General features: G+C 49.8%; 1 protein-coding gene across 1 annotated transcript in view; it reads left to right on the top strand.

Annotated features, from left to right (window-relative positions):
- LOC140427975 (endothelin-1) overlaps positions 1-19540 on the top strand; it is a 90316-nt gene that overhangs the window by 7994 nt on the left and 62782 nt on the right. The window contains exon 2 of the mRNA XM_072513894.1: positions 15001-15175. Coding sequence (XP_072369995.1) covers positions 15001-15175 — 175 coding nt within the window. The remainder of the gene's footprint in view (positions 1-15000; positions 15176-19540) is intronic.

Below are 19540 nucleotides of genomic sequence, written 5' to 3'. Positions count from 1 at the left end.
CAGTAAGATCATGACTGATCTGATATGACAATCCTCAACCCCATTTCTCTGCCTTATTGTAGCGCAACAATTACTCACTCAAGTAGAGAAGAGATTAAATCAATCGAGGCTTTATTAAGCAAAACTTGTTCCCCAGCAGCTCAGTTACAGAATGCGGCTGCTGGGAGAACGCAAGCTCTTATACTCCGCCTTCAGGGCGGAGTCAGCAGGCGGCAGATCCAACCTGGACCCGGGACTTGTCAGCCAATAGCCTCTCGGCTTCACAGGTACCATATTACCCCTAATACATACCACCACACTTATCCTCAACTCTCTGAGATGGATGTAAAAAATAATCTCAAGGGCGAGATTTTACAGCCTCACCGCGGCGAGCCGGTCAAGAGACCACTGACTTCGGCAGGACCGGAAAATCTCGATGGCAACCTGGGCTGTAAAATTCCACCGCACGCACTATGATGCAGATCAGGAGAATTCCCCATGGCATAACAAGACAGAAAATGCTGGATAAACTCAGATGGTCTGGCAGCATCTGTGGATAGAAATCGAGTTAACGTTTCGAGTCTAAAGAATTCTTCCACAGAAGGGTCATATTCAAAATGTCTGTTTTTCTCTCTCTCCACAGATGCTAGCAGACCCGCTGAGTCGATCCAGCATTTTCTGTTTTTAATTTCAAATGTCCAGCAATATTTTGCTTTTATTTGACTTCTCCATGGCGTCCTCCCCTCTATTTACCCCTCAACCAACAACACAGTTTGTGGTTTTCACCTTGCTGTTTGCACGATAGGTCTTATGAGGAAAGGTTGAGGGAGCTAGGGCTTTTCTCTTTGGAGCGGAGGAATATGAGAGGTCACTTAATAGAGGTTGAGAAGATAATGAGGGGGATAGATAGAGTGGACGTTCAGAGACTATTTCCTCGGGTGGATGTGGCTGTTACAAGGGGGCATAACTATAAGATTCAGGGTGGGAGAAAGAGGAGGGATGTCCGAGGTAGGTTCTTTACTCAGAGAGTGGTTAGGGTGTGGAATGGACTGCCTGCTGTGATAGTGGAGTTGGACACTTCAGGAACTTTCATGCGGTTATTGGATAGGCACATGGAGCACACCAGAATGACAGGGAGTGGGATAGCTTGATCTTGGTTTTGGACAATGCTTGGCACAACATCGAGGGCCAAAGGGCCTGTTCTGTGCTGTACTGTTCTATGTTCTATGTTTGTGGGAACTTGCTGTGCGCAACTTGGCTTCCATGACACACTTATATGACTACACTTGACGAAATGACTACACCTCACCTGGACATCAATTGGCATAAAAGCGCTTTGGGATGTCCTGAGGACACGAAAGGACCTGTAAAAGTGCAAGATCTTTTTTTGTCCCAGTATTTCCCTGGGAGAGCTGTCAGCAACCTTCACAACATGGATCATTGCGTGTTGTGGAGGTTTAGTGAGGAAGTATTAATGCAGGGAATTCGTTGAAGAGAACTCCGGGCACTGTGTGTTGTATCAGTTTTCACTTGAGACATTTGATGCACGTTCTTTGTTCTACTGGAGTTGTGTTGATGGTGCCAGTGTCAGAGTGAGTTGCTCCCGAATGATGGTTTGTTCCATACGGGAGCAGGGCAAAACTCAGTGAACCTGTGTGTTTTAATATATTGCTTCACTCCCTCACTGGGCTGAATAACTACCAAGGTTTTGATGTGACCACAGCTTTTCCAGAAAAAAAGGAAGTGTTGCGGGGGTGGGGGGGGGGGGGGAGGACTCTAATTCAGAAGATGATCAGACAGTTTCAGCTTAACCACTCTCCGCAGATGGCGATTGTTATTTCTGTGTCTTTGCACTCTTCCCTCGGAGATTCTCAGACAGACAGGCTGCAGCTCCAGCATTCCTTCCATCACCAAAGCCATCTAACCATAATCTCCAGACCTTGTACATTCCAGTCCTGGGACATTCCAATTTTGCAATGACAGTCTGTGGCGCCGCTGAATGGAGCATTAGTAGCGATCAGTTCAAGGGGAAGCATGGCAAGGGAGAAACAAATAGAAAGATGGGCTGACAAAGTTGAAGACAAGCGGAGGCTTGTGTGGATTACAAACACTGGCAGGGGTCAGTTGGGCCGAATGACCTACATAGAAACTAGAAGCAGGAAGTGGCCATTCGGCCCTTCGAGCCTGCTCCGCCATTCACTATGATCATGGCTGATCATCAAGTTCAATACCCTGATCCCACCTCCTCCCCCCCCGCCCCATATCCCTTGATCCCTTTAGCCCCAAGAGCTGTAAATTATTTTGTAATCTTTCTTTTTGTAAAAAATATTTTTATTCTCCTCCTTTTTCACATTTTCTCCCAAATTTACACCCAACAATAAACAACAATCAGTAACGAATGTAATGGCAATCCCCATATCAATAACAACCATCCCATCGTCCCACCAAATCCCAGATATTGGCCCGCATGTTAACACAAACAAATAACAAAAAGGAATCAGGAATCACCCATAGTCACCATTAACACACATCGCCCCCCTCCCCCCAAACCTCCCAGACCCGCCACTAATGTTTAATGTAATCCAATTCTCGAAAGTGCACAATGAATAATGCCCATGAATTGTAGAACCCCTCCATTCTTCCCCTTAGTTCAAATTTGACCTTCTCAAGAATCAAGAATTCCAGCAGGCTCCCCCGCCACACCAGGGCACAGGGTGGGGAGGTTGATCTCCACCCTAACAGGATCCACCTTCGGGCGATCAACGAGGCGAAGGCTACAACATCTGCCTTCGCGCCCGTTTCCAACTCCGGATGATCCGACACCCCGGATATGTCCTCCCAAGGGCCCGGGTCCAGTTTCACGTGCACCACTTTAGAGATTACCCTAAACACCTCCTTCCAGTAATCCTCCAGCTTTGGACAGGACCAAAACATAAGAACGTGGTTTGGGGGGGGGGGGGGGGGGGGGGGCCGCAAAGTTCACACATATCTTCTACTCCCTCAAAGAGCCGGCTCATCCTCGCCCTTGTAAGGTGTGCTCTAGGTACCACTTTCAGCTGTATCAGCCCCAACCTCGCACACGAGGTGGAGGCGTTCACTCTCCGGAGCACCTCACACCAGAACCCCTCCTCCATGCTCTCTCCCAACTCTTCCTCCCACTTTGCCTTGATCCCTTCCAGCGGTGCCTTCTCCTCTTCCAAAATGGCCCCGTAAACTGCCGATACTACCCCCTTCTCCAGTCCCCCTGTCGTCAGCACCTCCTCCAGCAATGTGGAGGCCGATTCCTCCGGGAAGCTCTATATCTCCTTTCTGGCAAAACCTCGAACCTGCATGTATCTAAACAGTCCCCCCTGCTCCAGCCCATACTTCGCTACCAGCTCCTTCAATCCTGCAAACCGACCCCCAAGAAGCAAATCTTTTAGTGTCCTAATTCCTTTCTACTCCCATCTCCGAAAATTTCCATCCCACCTCCCTGGGTATTGTAATCTTTCTAACCAGCCAATAGAATGTTCATGCCTCTATGCCAGGAGGCATTTTCTGAACTCGCACTATCCCTATGCAAACCTCGTCCATTTTCTGAGGTGTGCCATACCCTGTGGGAGGAGTGATGGGAATTCATAATAATCTTCATTATCACAAGTAGGCTTACATTAACACTGCAATGAAGTTACTGTGAAAAGCCCCCAGTCACCACATTCCGGCGCCTGTTCGGGTACACGGAGGGAGAATTCAGAATGTCCAAATTACCTAACAAGCACATCTTTCGGGTCTTGTGGGAGGAAACCAGAGCACCCGGAAGAAACCCACGCAGACACGGGGAGAACATGCAGACTCCCCACAAACAGTGGCCCAAGCTGGGAATCGAACCTGAGACTCTGGCGCTGTGAAGCAACAGTGTTAACCACTGTGCTACCGTGCCGCCCCCGGTGAGTGAACCGGCAAAGAATTTTCATTAGATTCCTGAATGTCCTCAATGACAGGATGAATGGATTGTCGTCATGTGTCTCCTACTGTCAATCCACCCTTCCATGTCTACCAGAATGGATTCAATTCTCTCAAAGTTCGGTTTCTACGCTGGATCACCCAGCAGGTTTCATTCATTCTTCAGCAACTCAATGTCCACTCTTCCTTTCAAAATCAGAGTTGAGATGTCTTCTGGCTGGGACGGGTGGTATCCATGTTAATGTGATTTCTGACTCCAATCAGAAGCAGGGCCAATGAAGCAGGGACACTATTCCAGTGCCCGAGGCTAGCGTGCATGCAGGAAATGTCCCCAAGCTGCAGCTCCTGGAAGCTCAGAATTGGAACGGCGGCTGGGGACACTGTGGAACACTAGCGAGGTGGAGAGTATTGTGGATAGCAAGCATAGAGAGGTGGTCACTGTCGTGTTATGTACTCTGGGATAACACAGGCTGCAACTGGATACAGCCTTAACCAAAAGATACTCCAGACCTTGAAGTTAGTTCAATCTGATCTATTGGACCAGTAGCACAGTTAGCACAGTTCTCTATGAGTTCGACTCTCTGCTAACCTAAGTGTGGTTACTCTGTCTGACTGAACCAAACTAGCTCTCAGCCACGTGCTGGAGGTGTGATACTGTACATACACCCTGACTCACCCTGTAGATGTTCATCAGTGGAAAGAAGCGGTGTGAGTGCCTCGTGCCTTTTATAGTGAGATACCACCCCTGAGTGTCCTGCCTGCTCATTGGCCATGTCCTGTTCTCTGTGTTCATTAGCTGCCTGCCTGTGCCTGTCTGTATATCATTATCTGCATGTCTGCATATCACGACAGTCACACTACGGGCTAATATTTCACAGGCAGGGAGGGAATGGGTGACCACCAGGCAGATCAAGAGGACGAGGCAGGCAGTGCAGGAATCTCTTGTGACCATTCCCCTGTAAAACAGACATACTGCGATGGATACTGTTGAGGGAATGGTCTCACAGGGTAAAGCAGCAACAGCCAAATTTGTTGTACCATGGTTGGTTCTGCTGCAGAGGGGAGGAGTAATAAGTGTGCCAGTGCAATAGTTATAGGTGATTCAATTGTGAGGGGAATAGATAGGCCTTTCTATGGCCTCAAACGAGATGCCAGGATGGTATGTTGCCTTCCTGGTGCTAGGGCTAAGGATGTCTGAGAATGACCACAGGACATTCTGAACAGGGAGGGTGAACATTCAGTGATCATGGTACACATTGGTACAAACGACATAGGTTAAAAAAGGGGATAAGGTCCAAAAAGCAGAACACGGGGAGATAGGAATAAGTTGAAAAGTAGGACCTCAAAGGTAGTGAACAAAGAACAAAGAAAAACTACAGCACAGGAACAGGCCCTTCGGCACTCCATTACTACCAGTGCCACATGCTAGTCAGGGTAGAAATAGCAGGATATATCAGATGAATACGTGGCTGAAGAAATGGCATGAGGTGGAAGGCTTCAGATTTCTGGGACACGGGGACCAGTTAGGAGGAGGTGGGACCAGTACAAACTGGATGGGTTACACCTGGGCAGGAGCGGGACTAATGTCCTGGGGGAGTATTTGCTGGAGTGGTTGGGGAGGGTTTAAACTAAAATGGCAGGAGGATGGGGACCTATGCAAGGAGTCAGCGCGGTTGGGGGGGGGGGGGGGGGGGGGGGAGCGGAATCCGAGAGAAGAACAAAAAAGTGTAAGGGGAATAAGAAAAGTGATAGGCAGATAAATCAAGGGCCTGAATCAAACAGGGCCTCGGTGATAAATAGTGGGAATGGAGCAAGTAATATTAAAAAGACAAGCCTCAAGGCTTTGTGCCACAACGTGTGCAGCATTCGCAATAAAGTGGATGAACTAACTGTGCAAATAGATGTAAATGGGTACGATATACTCAGGATTGTGGAGACATGGCTGCAGGGTGACTAGGGATGGGAACTGAACGTCCAGATGTATTCCTTATTTAGAAAGGACAGACAAAAAGGAAAAGGTGGTGGGGTTGCATTTCTGGTGAAAGAGGAAATTAACACAACAATGAGGAAAGATATTAGCTCCGATGATATAGAATCTGTGTGGGCAAAGCTGAGAAACACTAAGGGGCATAAGATGTTAGTAGGGTTGTATATAGACCGCAAAACTGTAGTGATGATGGTGGGAACGGCAGTGAACAGGAAATTAGAGATGCATGCAATAAAGGAACATCTGTAATTATGGGTGACTTTAATCTGCATATAAAAATTGGGCAAATCAAATTAATAACAACACCGTAGAAGAGGAATTCCTGGAATGTATACGGAATGGTTTACTGGACCAATACACTGAGCAACCAACAAGAGAACAGGCCATCCTAGATTGAATATTGTGAAATGAGAAAGGAATAATTCGCAATCTAGTTGTGCAAGGTCCCTTGGGGATGAGCGACCATAATATGATAGAATCCTTCATCAAGATGGAGAGTGACGTAGTTGATTCTGAGACTAGTGTCCTGAATCTAAATAAAGGAACTCTGATGGTATGAGGCACAAGTTGACTATGATGGATTGGAAAACATTACTGAAAGGGATGATGGTGGCAATGGCAAATATTTGAAGAATGCATGGGTGAACTGCAAGAATTGTTTATTCCTGTCTGGCGCAAAAGTAAAATGTGAAAAGTGGCCAAACCATGGCTTACAAAGAAAATTATAAAAGGTATTGGGCACAATTCTCCCATCGGGAGACTAAGTCCCGACCCTGGAGTGAAAACCGGAGTGTTTCACTCCGGCGTCGGAGGCCATTCCCAGCCCCCTATTCCCCCGCCCCCGGGGGGCTAGGAGCGGCGCCACGTCATTTACGCGTAAAAGCGGCGCCGCGTAAATGACGTGACCGGCTCCGCGTAAATGACGCGACTGGCACCGCGTAAATGACATCACCCGCGCATGCGCGGGTTGATGCGCGGTTGCCGTCCTCCCCGCGGCCGCCCCGCAAGAAGATGGCGGATCGATCTTGCGGGGCAGCGGAGGAAAGGAGGTCCTTAAGAGAGGCCGGCCCGCCGATCGGTGGGCACCAATCGCGGGCCAGACCCCTTTTGAGCTCCCCTCCCGGTGCAGGAACCCCCCTCGCCCCCCCACAGGCCGTCCTCCCAGCGTTCTCGCGCTGCTCCCGCCGGCAGCGACCAGGTGTGGATGGCGCCGACAGGAACCTGTGGTGTTGGGCAGGTCGCTTGGCCCATCCGGGCCGGAGAATTGCCGCTCGCCCGTTACCAACGGCAAGTGCCAATTCTCCCAGCGGCCAGCCGTGATTCGCGCCGCGGCAGTTTGGGGGGGGGGTGGGAGAATCGCGTGCGGGCATCGGGACGGCGTGGCAGGACTCGCGCGGCGTCCGGGCGATTCTCCCACCCGGCGTGGGGGGGGGGGGGGGGGGGAGAATTCCGCCCATTAGATCCAAGGAAGAGGCACACAGATTTGCCAGGAAGAAAAACAGACCTGAGGATTGGGAGCAGTTTAGAATTCAGCAAAGGTGAACCAAGGGATTGATTAAAAAGTGGAAAATAGAGTACGAGAGAATGCTATTGGGGAACATAAAAACTGACAAAAAGGTTCTTTAGGTATGTGAAGAGAAAAAGATTGGTGAAGACAATTGTAGGTCCCTTACAGTCAAAAAGAGGGTAGTTTATAAGACCCCGAGAGTAAGGAGAGGGTTCCTGGAACGCAGTAGGGACCGAGGAGGGTTGGCGCTGCCAAACCTGGGGAGCTACTACTGGGCGGCAAATGTGGCGATGATCCACAAGTGGGTTATGGAGGGAGAGGGGTCGGCATGGAAGAGGATGGAGATGGCGTCCTGTAAAGGAACGAGCCTGGGGGCGTTGGTGACGGCACCGCTGCCGCTCTCGCCGACAAAGTATACCACGGGCCCGGTGGTGGCGGCAATGCTAAGGATCTGGGGCCACTGGAGACGGCACCGGGGTGCAATAGGAGCATCGGTGTGGTCCCCGATCAGGGGTAACCACCGGTTTGTCCCGGGGAAGATGGACGGGGGGTTCCAGAGCTGGCACGGGCGGGGATTGGAAGAATGGGGGACCTGTTCATCGACGGGACGTTTGCGAGCCTAGGTGCACTGGAGCAGAAGTTCGAGTTACCCCCGGGAAATGCCTTTGGATATATGCAGGTGAGGGCTTTTGTGAGGCGACAGGTGAGGGAATTCCCGTTGCTCCCGGCACAAGAAGTTCAAGATAGGGTGATCTCGGGTGTATGGGTCGGGGAGGGCAAGGTGTCGGAAATGCACCAGGAGTTGAAAGAAGAGGGGGAAGCGCTGGTAGAAGAGTTGAAGGGTAAATGGGAGGAGGAGCTGGGGGAGGAGATCGAGGAAGGTCTGTGGGCTGATGCCCTAGGTAGGGTTAATTCCTCCTCCTCGTGTGGCAGGCTCAGCCTGATACAATTTAAGGTGGTCCACAGAGCGCACTTGACGGGGGCGAGGTTGAGTAGGTTCTTTGGGGTAGAGGACAGATGTGGAAGGTGCTCAGGGAGCCCGGCGAACCATGTCCATATGTTTTGGTCATGCCCGGCACTGGAGGGGTTCTGGAGAGGAGTGGCGGGAGCAATATCTCAGGTGGTGAAAGTCCGGGTCAAGCCAAGCTGGGGACTAGCAATATTTGGAGTAGTGGACGAACCGGGAGTGCAGGAGGCGAAAGAGGCCGGCATTCTGGCCTTTGCGTCCCTAGTAGCCCGGCGAAGGATCTTGCTAATGTGGAAGGAGGCGAAACCCCCCAGCCTGGAGGCCTGGATAAACGACATGGCTGGGTTCATAAAGTTGGAGAGGATTAAGTTCGCCTTGAGAGGGTCTGCGCAGGGGTTCTACAGGCGGTGGCAACCGTTCCTAGACTATCTCGCGGAGCGTTAGAGGAAGGTCTGTCAGCAGCAGCAACCTTGGGGGGGGGGGAGGGGACGTCCTGGGAGGGGGGGACTGCCTGGGAGGGTGGATGAGCAAGAGATAACATGAAGGGTTGGGGAAACTGGCACGTACGGGTGTGGGCCAGTGTACAAATCTGTGTAAATATATCATTTTGCCATGTATATATCTTGCTCTGCGCGATATCTCCTTTTTTTTTGTTACGAGGGTGGGGGGGGTGTTATTGTTTGTAAGGGAGAAAAATGTAAGGGCAATTCTCCGGGTCCCGATGGGCCGAGCGTGGATTGGACATGGTCCCACACGGCGGGATCTGGCAGGCAAGTTGGCTGGTGTGGTCATCGGGAGTGCGCGGTGGGAACCGACCCCGGGCGAGGCCCCCGCGGTGGGCTGGCCCGCGATTGGGGCCCACCGATCTGCGGGCGGGTCTGTGCCATGGGGGCACTTCTTCCTTCCACGCCGACCCCTGTGGGGCTGCGCCATGGCCGGCGCGGAGATGACAGCCCCCTGCACATGCGCCAGAATACGCCGGCCAGTCTGCGCATGCGCTAAACCATGCTGGCTGTTCTGCGCATGCGCTAACCCGCACAGTCCTTCGTCGCCAGCTAGCACAGAGCCAACCCCTCCACGCCGGCCTAGCCCCCGGAAGTGCCGAGAATTCCGCAACTTCCGGTCGGCCCGATGCCGGAGTGGTTCGCGCCGTTCCTTACGCCGGCATCGGGCTGTCACGCCGATTCGGGAGAATTCCACCTAAGGACTTGGTTGATGATGAGTCTGGGGAAGGGTGTGTAAATAGTTTGAGTCACATTGAGATCAGAAAGGAGGTGTTGGGTGTCTTGAAAAACAGTAAAGTCGACGTACCCAGGGCCTAATGGGATATACCCCAAAATGCTGAGAGAGGCAAGGATGGAAATTGCAGGCGCCGTGGCAAAAATCTTTGTATCCTCACTGGCTACAGGTGAGGACTGGAGAACAGCTAATGTTGTTCCTATGTTTCAGAAGCGAGCAAGGATAATCAAGGAAATGACCCAGCCTTATCCCAGTGGTAGGGAAATTATTGGAGAGGATTCTTTGAGACAGGATTTACTTCCATGTGGAGGCAAGTGGACATATTAGTGAGAGGCAGTATGCTTTTGTGTAGGGGAGGTCGTGCCTCATTAACCTGATCGAATTTTTTGAGGAAGTGATGAAGACGATTGATGAGGATAGGGCAGTGGATGTGTTTTCATTGACTTCAGTAAGGCCTTTGACAAGGTGCCTCATGGCAGACAGACTGATACATAAGGTGAAGTCACATGGGATCAGAGGCGAGGTGGCAAGATGGACACAGAACTGGTTCGGTCACAGAAGACAGAGGTTAGCAGTAGAAGGATGCATTTCTGAATGGAGGGCTGTGACTAATAGTGTCCCGCACTGAACCGTTGCTGTTTGTAGTCTATGTAAATGATTTGGAGGAAAATGTAACTGGTCTGATTAGTAAGTTCGCGGATGACACAAAGATTGATGGAATTGTCAGAGGATACAGCAGGATCGTTGGAGACTTGGGTAAAGAGATGGCAGATGGAATTAATCTGGACAAATGCGAGGTAATGCATTTTGGTAATGCGGGTGGCAATAGACAGGAAATGGCAGAACCCTTGTATATTGACAGACAGAGGGATCTAGGTGTACAGATCCACAGGTCGCTGTAAGTGGCAACACAGGTGGAGAAGGTAGTCAAGAAGGCACACGGCATGTTTGTCTTCATCGCCCAGGGAATTGAGTACAAAATTGAGTATAAACAAGTCGTGCTGGGGATTTTCACAGTAACTTCATTGCAGTGTTAATGGAAGCCTACTTGTGACACTAATAAAGATTATTATTATTATTATCAGCTGGATAGAACCTTAGTTCGGCCACACTTGGAATACAGTGTTCAATTCTGGTCGCCACACTACCAGAAGGATGTGGAGGCTTTGGAGAGGTTACAGAAGAGATTAACCGGGATGTTGCCTGGTATGGAGGGCATTAACTATGAGGAGAGGTTGGATAAACTCGGTTTGTTCTCACTGGAACGACGGAGGTTGAGGGGCGACCTGATAGAGGTCTACAAAGTTATGAGGGACATGGACAGAGTGGATAGTCAGAAGCTTTTTCCCAGGGTGGAAGGGTCAATTACTAGGGGTCATAGGTTTAAGGTGCGAGGGGCAAAGTTTAGAGGAGATGTGCGATAGACGTTTTTTACACAGAGGGTAGTGGGTGCCTGGAACTCGCTGCCGGAGGAGGTGGTGGAAGCAGGGACGATAGTGACATTTAAGGGGCATCTTGACAAATACATGAATAGGATGGGAATAGAAGGATACGGACCCGGAAGTGTGGAAGATTTTAGTTTAGAAGGGCAGCATTGTGGGCGAAGGCTTGGAGGGCCGAAGGGCCTGTTCCTGTGCTGTATCTTTCTTTGTTCTTTGTTCCGACCAAAATGTACCACCTTAAAATATTTTGTGCTGTACATCATTTACAAATTATTTGCCCATTCTGCAAATTGCCTGTAATTTGTTGCAGTCCCCCTCAGTATTGACATACCTTCTTCCCCTGCCCCCCGCCCCCCCCCCCCCCGGCATCACATTTGGCATCACCCATAAATTGAGAAATTGTGTTTTTGTTTCAAAGTCCAAATTGTTAATGTAAATTGTGAACATCAGTAGCCCCACTGATCCTTGTGGAAGATCACCGGTCAACATCTACTCTTCTACCCTTTACTCCCACTCTTCCACTTCTGTCTCAAAGTGAGTTGACAATATGTCTGGCAATCCATCCATGTAAACCCAAAGGTGAATTGGCTGAGGTTCGTGGGATCCTCATTGAGTTCGGGCTCCTCTCTAAAGTTGTCTTGTGAATCATGGTAACCGGTTCTTCACAATGTTGATTTCCAGGTGAGCAGACAGGGTTAGAATCTGAAACTCCATGGTGTAGAGAAATTCGGGCATGAGGAGAAGAGAGCAGGTTTGCAGCCGCCACATTCTGGGAGTAACTTGTGAGACAAACTCATCAGGGGGACTTACAGTTACATCTGACCATACTAAAGATATATATCTGTAAGCCTATTCCAGGGATTGTTCTAAAATCTAGGCCAACACTCAAGTCCAGTTTGAGGGAGCACTGTCAGAGGTGTCGATTTGTGGATGCGGCATTGACCCCAGTCCTGTGTTGCCTCGCGGGTGGATGTGACAGATCCGGGGACAGTTTAGCACAGTGGGCTAAACAGCTGGCTTGTAATGCAGAACAAGGCAGCAGCGCAGGTTCAATTCCTGTACCGGCCTCCCGAACAGCGCCGGAATGTGGCGACTAGGGACTTTTCACAATAACTTCATTGTGACCATAAGTGATTATTATTATTAGGGCAGCACGGTAGCATTGTGGATAGCACAATTGCTTCACAGCTCCAGGGTCCCAGGTTCGATTCCGGCTTGGGTCACTGTCTGTGCGGAGTCTACAGATCCTCCCCGTGTGTGCGTGGGTTTCCACCGGGTGCTCCGGTTTCCTCCCACAGTCCAAAGATGTGCAGGTTAGGTGGATTGGCCATGATAAATTGCCCTTAGTGTCCAAAATTGCCCTTAGTGTTGGGTGGGTTACTGGGTTATGGGGATAGGGTGGAGGTGTGGACCTTGGGTAGGGTGCTCTTTCCAAGAGCCGGTGCAGACTCGATGGGCCGAATGGCCTCCTTCTGCACTGTAATTTCTATGAAATCCCATGGCACTATTTTGAAGAAGAGTAGGTAAGTTCTCCAATATCCTGGCCAATATTTATTCCCCAGTCAAAATCACAAAACACGGATTATCTGGTCTAAATCAAATTGCTGTTTGTGGGAGCTTGCAATGTGCCTTGGAGCACATTGAGGTGTCATTAGATTGTGAAAGACCCCAAATGAATTCTTGTTCTTTGAGTTTTTCATTCTTTTTTTCTATCGAACCGGGGAACACCGCATGATTTACACATACCGCCCTTCTGAATGCACTTCTGAAGATTTAAAGCAAAGGTTCCAAGCGTAAAGCCCCTCCAGTCCCCATGGCAACGTTATGAAAAGTCACGATGGCCATAACTGATGACAACTGTGCAGAATTCCTGGAAATTCATAGTTGCGAATCAGCTCCATTCACTGCTTTTGAAAGAAAGACTTGCATTTAAGAAGCCCACCAATCATCACAAAGCACTTCAAAGCCAATGAATGACCTTTCCGGCCTTAGAATCTTCATATTCTTGCCACATAGGGCGGCACGGTAGCACGGTGGTTAGCCCTGTTGCTTCACAACACCAGTGTCCTAGGTTCGATTCCTAACTTGGGTCACTGCCTGTGCGGAGTCTGCACGTTCTCCCCGTGTCTGCGTGGGTTTCCTCCGGGTGCTCCGGTTTCCTCCCACAAGTCCCGAAAGGCGTGCTTGTTAGGTAATTTGGACATTCTGAATTCTCCCTCTGTGCACCCGAACAGGCGCCGGAATGTGGCGACTAGGGGAATTTCACAGTAACTTCCTTGCAGTGTTAATGTAAGCCTACTTGTGACACTAATAGAAGATCTTTCTTCCACTTGGGAGGTATCTCCAGAAAAGTGAAGGCTGAGGGATGATCTGAAGCAAGAGGAAGTTAAATAAACACACGAGGGCGAAAGGAATGGAAGGTTTTATTTTTCGATAAATAGGGGTGGGAGGATGCTCATGTGGAACATAAACACCAACTTGGACGAGTTGAGCCAATGGCCTGTTCGGATAGAGCTGAGTTTTCGACTTGCCCGCAAGTGAAAACATCTCTGTCTTAACAAACCCTTTCGTAATCTAATACACTGTCATCAGCTCGCCCATCAGCCTCCACTTTTCTCAGGAAAAGAATGACAAGTCTGTTCTATCTTTCATGATCGCATAGCTGAAAGGTTGCTGCCTCCAGGCTTGCAAATCCTGTAAGATACTCTTTAACCTTCTTCTCGCTGCATCCCTCGAGAAGACATTGAGTCTTTGGTGTCATACCCCTTTACAGACACCTTGGCCCAGGAGATATGGCTCATCGTTGAAGCACCAAGTTGTCCTGTTGACATGGTACAGGATGGTTATCTTACTGGACCACGGTAGCATTGTGGATAGCATAATTGCTTCACAGCTCCAGGGCCCCAGGTTCGATTCTGCTTGGGTCACTGTCTGTGCGGAGTCTGCACATCCTCCCCGTGTGTGTGTGGGTTTCCTCCGGGTGCTCCAGTTTCCTCCCACAGTCCAAAGATGTGCAGGTTTGGTGGATTGGCCATGATAAATTGCCCTTAGTGTCCAAAATTGCCCTTAGTGTTGGGTGGGGTTACTGGGTTATGGGGATAGGGTGGAGGTGTTGACCTTGGGTAGGGTGCTCTTTCCAAGAGCCGGTGCAGACTCGATGGGCCGAATGGCCTCCTTCTGCACTGTAAATTCTATGATAATCTAATAGCCTGTACTACAGGTTGGGAGGCATAACATAGAACATACAGTGCAGAAGGAGGCCATTCGGCCCATCGAGTCTGCACCGACCCACTTAAGCCCTCACTTCCACCCTATCCCCGTAACCCACTAACCCCTCCGAACCTTTTTGGTCACTAAGGGCAATTTTATCATGGCCAATCCACCTAACCTGCACGTCTTTGGACTGTGGGAGGAAACCGGAGCACCCGGAGGAAACCCACGCAGACACGGGGAGAACGTACAGACTCCACACAGACAGTGACTCAACGGGGAATCGAACCTGGGACCCTGGCACTATGAGGCCACAGTGCTAGCCACTTGTGCTACCCTGCTGCCTTGGTCAAATCTCACCTCAGCAGCTGGGAAATTTAAATTTATATCATCAATTAAATTTGAAATAAAAAGCCAATTTTGGTAACAGTGACCATGAAACTATTGAACTGTCCATAAAAACTCATTTTGTTCACTGATGTTGAAATCTGTTGAGCCCTTACGTGTTTGTGGCCTAGTTGTAAGTCCAGATCCTCAGCAATGAGGTTGCCTCTCAAATGGCCTCGCTGCCCCAGGAGGCCATTTAGCTGGTTGCGATGTATGGTAAACACCACCATGCCCTCAGTGCCAATGTCCTGGGATTGGATACCAAAGGAATTGGGGTGAAAGTACCCAGATCAGTCTTCAATGCCTCTCCGGTGCTTTAATCTTTTTGTTGTTGTCGCAGGGAGTTCAGAGCCTCTTGCTGGAGACTTGGTCGATTCAGAGACGGTTGGCGATAAGGGACCGGGAGGGGCCCACTCGCCTCTACACAGAGCCAAGCGATGCTCCTGCAGCAACATGCAAGACACAGAGTGCGTTTACTTCTGCCACGTGGGCATTGTCTGGGTCAACACACCCGGGTAAGTGATCTCTGCAGCTGATTGATTCAGCAACAATTGTTTTTACTCAGGTCTGATGATTCCAGAAAGCTTTGGGGTCAGGTAACTTGAATGTGCCAATGCTTTCCTGTCTGGCATCCCACCTCCCACCTGCCGTAAGCTTGATCCCATCAAGAGCCTTTCTGCCCACTCTTTGATTTATTTGATTTGATTTATTGTCACATGTACCGAAGTGCAGTGAAAAGTGTTTTTCTGCGGCCGAGGGAACGTACACAGTACGTACATAGTAGACAAAGAGAATAATCAACAGAGAACATTGACAAATGGTACATCGACAAACAGTGATTGGTTACAGTGCGGAACAAGGGGCCAAACAAAGCAAATACATGAGCAAGAGAAGCATAGGGCGTCGTGAATAGTGTTCTTACAGGGAACAGATCAGTCCGAGGGGGAGTCGTTGAGGAGTCTAGTAGCTGTGGGAAAGAAGCTGTTCCTATGTCTGGATGTGCGGGTCTTCAGACTTCTGTATCTTCTGCCTGATGGAAGGGTCTGGAAGAAGGCAAAGCCTGGGTGGGAGGGGTCTCTGATAATGCTGTTTGCCTTCCTGAGGCAGCGAGAGGTGCATACAGAATCAATGTGGGGGTGGCAAGCTTGTGTGATGCGCTGGGCTGATATCTTCTGCCCATATCTTGACTTGCACCATGCCCCCAGGCTGGGCTGATATCTTCTGCCCATATCTTGACTTGCACCATGCCACCACCCCCCTCAATCGTCCCCCTCTATGCTCGGTGATGGACACAGGCTCCCAGCCCCACAACACCTCACTGTAAAAGCTCTAAGTCTTACTTTCTAATCTCCCCAAGGCCTCACCCCTCCCTATATCTGTGAATTCCCCCGACTCCACAATCCTCCAAGATCTCTGGGCTCTTCCAATTCTGGTTTCCTGCACAGCCCCATTTTCATCACTCCACCATTGGCGGCTCCCTTAGGTCCTACGTTCAGGAATTCCATCCTGAACTCCTCTCTCATCCCCGTTAAATTGTTCCCTAAAACCCGCCTCTTTGACCAAGTTTCTGATCGGCTGTTCCAGATGTCACATTTTGTGCGTCAAACCTTTTGCACCTCTGACTGTTTTTAACACATTAAAGGTGCTATTCTGCTGAATATTCACCTGTCCAAGGAAGAGCCTGGAGGCAATCTGTCTTCAGCAAAGGTTGATTTACAAAACTCAGTGTAATATAGGTGCTGACTACCTTCATCTTCCACATTATTCTCCCCCACACACAGGCGGAAACTTGTTCTTATATATGGCAGCACGGGTTAGCACAGTGGTTAGCACTGCTGCCTCACAGCGCCAAGGACCGGGTACAATTCCAGCCTTGGGTGACTGTGTGGAGTTTGCACGTTCTCCCCGTGTGTGCGTGGGTTTCCTCCGGGTGCTCCGGTTTCCTCCCACAGTCCAAAGATCTGCAGGTTACAGGAATAGGGTGGGGGAGTGAGCCCAGGTAGGTTGCTCTTTCAGAGTGTCGGTGCAGACTCGATGGGCCGAATGACCTCCTTCTGCACTGTAGGAATTCTATTTGTTCCTTTGTCTTTCCCCAATGCACTGTGTTATGGGCCAGGATTTAGCGAACCCCAAAGTGTATCATGGAGTTCACCTGACCCACAACTTTTAATAGATTGTGGTATGGGGAGCACACGGCCCACTCTACAGGCGTGGGACAGCAGAAATGGAAAAGTATTTTTTAAAGCAAAACATTGTTTATTCTATGAACTCAAGTTAACCTTTTTTAAACATACAGTGAACATCTTAGCAACCATTAATTCAAATACAACCCCCAAACAATACAATACTAAGTAATCCTTAATAACTTCCCAAACAACATCCAGAAGACAGAAGAAACACTTTTTAACAGAAGCACATCAGGTTTACATTCACTACTGAGAACATTTATAATTCTGAATTCACCAAATGAGCAAGAGATAGTCTTTTCATGGCAGAGAGATGACAGTACACCTGCTCTGTCTGGCTTCAGCTCCAACACTGAAAACGAAACTAAAAAACACCCTGCAGCAAACAGCCTCAAACGAAAGTAAAAAGCTGACAGACAGCCCCGCTCCACCCACACTCTGACGTCACTGCAGTAATAAACACCCATTTCTTAAAGGTACTCTCACTACAGATATTTATATACACACCCATTTATAAACACCCTTTTCTTAAAGGTACTCTCACTGACAATAGCCACCGCTCTTAATCACAACTAGAGCATGCACTCAATTGCCACAGCATTTGCAACGTTAAGGGGAGGCAGTAGTATAGTGGTATTGTTACTGGACTAATAATCGAGTGACCCAGAGTCATGCTCTGGGGACCTGAGTTCAAATCCCAGCATGGCAGATGGTGACATTTGTATTCAATAAAAATCTGCAATTAAAAGTCTAATGATGACCATGAAACCATTGTCAATTGTCATAAAATCCCGTCTGGTTCATTAATGTCCTTCAGGGAAGGAAATCTGCCGTCCTCACCCGGTCTGGCCTACATGTGACTCCCGACCCACAGCAGTATGGTTGTCTCTTAAATGCTCTCAGGGATGGGCAATAAATGCTAACCCAGCCAACGATGCCCTTTTCCCATGGACAATTTTTTTTAAAAAAGGTGCTATACAAATGCAAGTTGTGACAGCAGTGGATCCAGTTCCTCTTTGATTCTGTTTTGCTTGAGACATTGGCCGGGATTCTCCAATCCTGCGGCCAAGTTCTGACGCCGGCGTGGAAAGTGGTGTGAGCCACTCCGGCGTCAATGGGCCTCACCTGGCAGCTATCCACCCCTTCCTCGGGGGCTGGTATGGTGCCGGAGTGGTCTCCGCTGCTCCGGGACCTGGAAGCCGGCGCCCCACGGCTGGCACGATTTCGCGCATGCGCGTGGGTTCCCGTCTCCACGCCGGCACCTGGGCAATATGGCAGAGCCCTACGGGGGCCGAGCGCAGAGAAACATAGGCCCCCATGGAAATAGCCCGCCCGCTGATCGATAGGCCCCGGTTGCGGGCCAGGCCAACGTGGAGGCCCCCACCCCCCCCAGGGTCATATCCCCTCGCACCCCCACCCCCACCAGGACGACCCCCCCGCAGACAGAACTCCGAGGTCCCGCCGGATGGGACCATACATAACCCACGCCGGCGGGACTCGGCCGAACTTGGTGGGCACTTGGCCAGTCGAGGCACAGTGAATCGCCTGGGGCCGCCGACCGGCGCGGTGGCGATCCCGCGGGCGCCCGAAAATCGGCGTCGGAGGATCGGCGTGCCGGCAAATCGGCGAGCCGGCGTCGGGGCAGCATGGCGCGGATCTCCAGCAATTCTCTGACCCGGCACTTTGACCCACACCTTCATGTAACTAGTCCGCAAAGCGGGCAAGTTGTACTGAGCCTTTATAAAACACCAGTTAGTATCCAGCAGGAGTAAATTGTGTCTAATTACAGGCACCACACTATCAGAAAATGTCAACGTCTTGGGGAGGGTGCAGGGGAGATGAACTGAAACGGGAACCGGGGAGGAGGGACTTCAGCTACGAGGAGAGACCGGAGAATTTGGGATTGTTCTCCTTGGAACAGGGTAGGTTAAGGGGAGAATTCACGGAGCTGCAGCAAGTTATGAGGGGTTTCGACAGAGAAATTGTTTCCACTTGGAGGAGGGGTGGTCACCAGAGGGCACGGATTTAAATCATTGGGAAAAGAACCAGAGGGAAAATGAGGAGAAATTTTTAATGCAGCGAGTTGCGATCTCGAACGTACTGTCTGAAAGGTCAGTGGAAGCTGATTCAACTGAAATTTTCAAAGAGAGCTGGATATTTGTTTGGAAAAAAAAGAGAAATGGGTAGGCTATGAGGAACGAGCAGGGAAGTGGGACCAATCGGAAAAGTCTCTCAGGAGCCGTCACAGACACAATGGACTGAATGGCTTCTTTCTGTACTCTATGACTCAGATAAGGTCACAAGAACTTTACTTGTGCACATACTGCCTGATGATCACGCTGCTAATACCGAGCACATTGCTGATGTAACAGCACATTTGCAAATGTGGTCCTCAGATTTCTCTCATTCTGAACCTGCAAATAGTGAAAAACATAAAATCATTAGCTCGGGACAAAAAGTTTGAATCTCGAAGTTCCAAGTCAAAGACTTTGCATGAATGACAGTTCCAGCTTTGGAGTTTCCAGATGTGAAATTTCCAGGTGTGGCATTTCCAAGGTACAACTTTTCTAAGAGTGTGACACATTCAGGTGTGACAGATCCAGTGTGTGGCATGACCAGGTGTGACAGATCCAGGTGTGACATTTCAGGGGAGGCGATGGCGTAGTGGTATTGTCGTTGGACTGGCAATCCCGA

Source organism: Scyliorhinus torazame, chromosome 1, assembly GCF_047496885.1.
Source record: "Scyliorhinus torazame isolate Kashiwa2021f chromosome 1, sScyTor2.1, whole genome shotgun sequence".
Classification (NCBI taxonomy): domain Eukaryota; kingdom Metazoa; phylum Chordata; class Chondrichthyes; order Carcharhiniformes; family Scyliorhinidae; genus Scyliorhinus; species Scyliorhinus torazame.
Note: the sequence above shows the minus strand (reverse complement) of the source record. Positions and strands in the feature narration are given on the sequence as shown.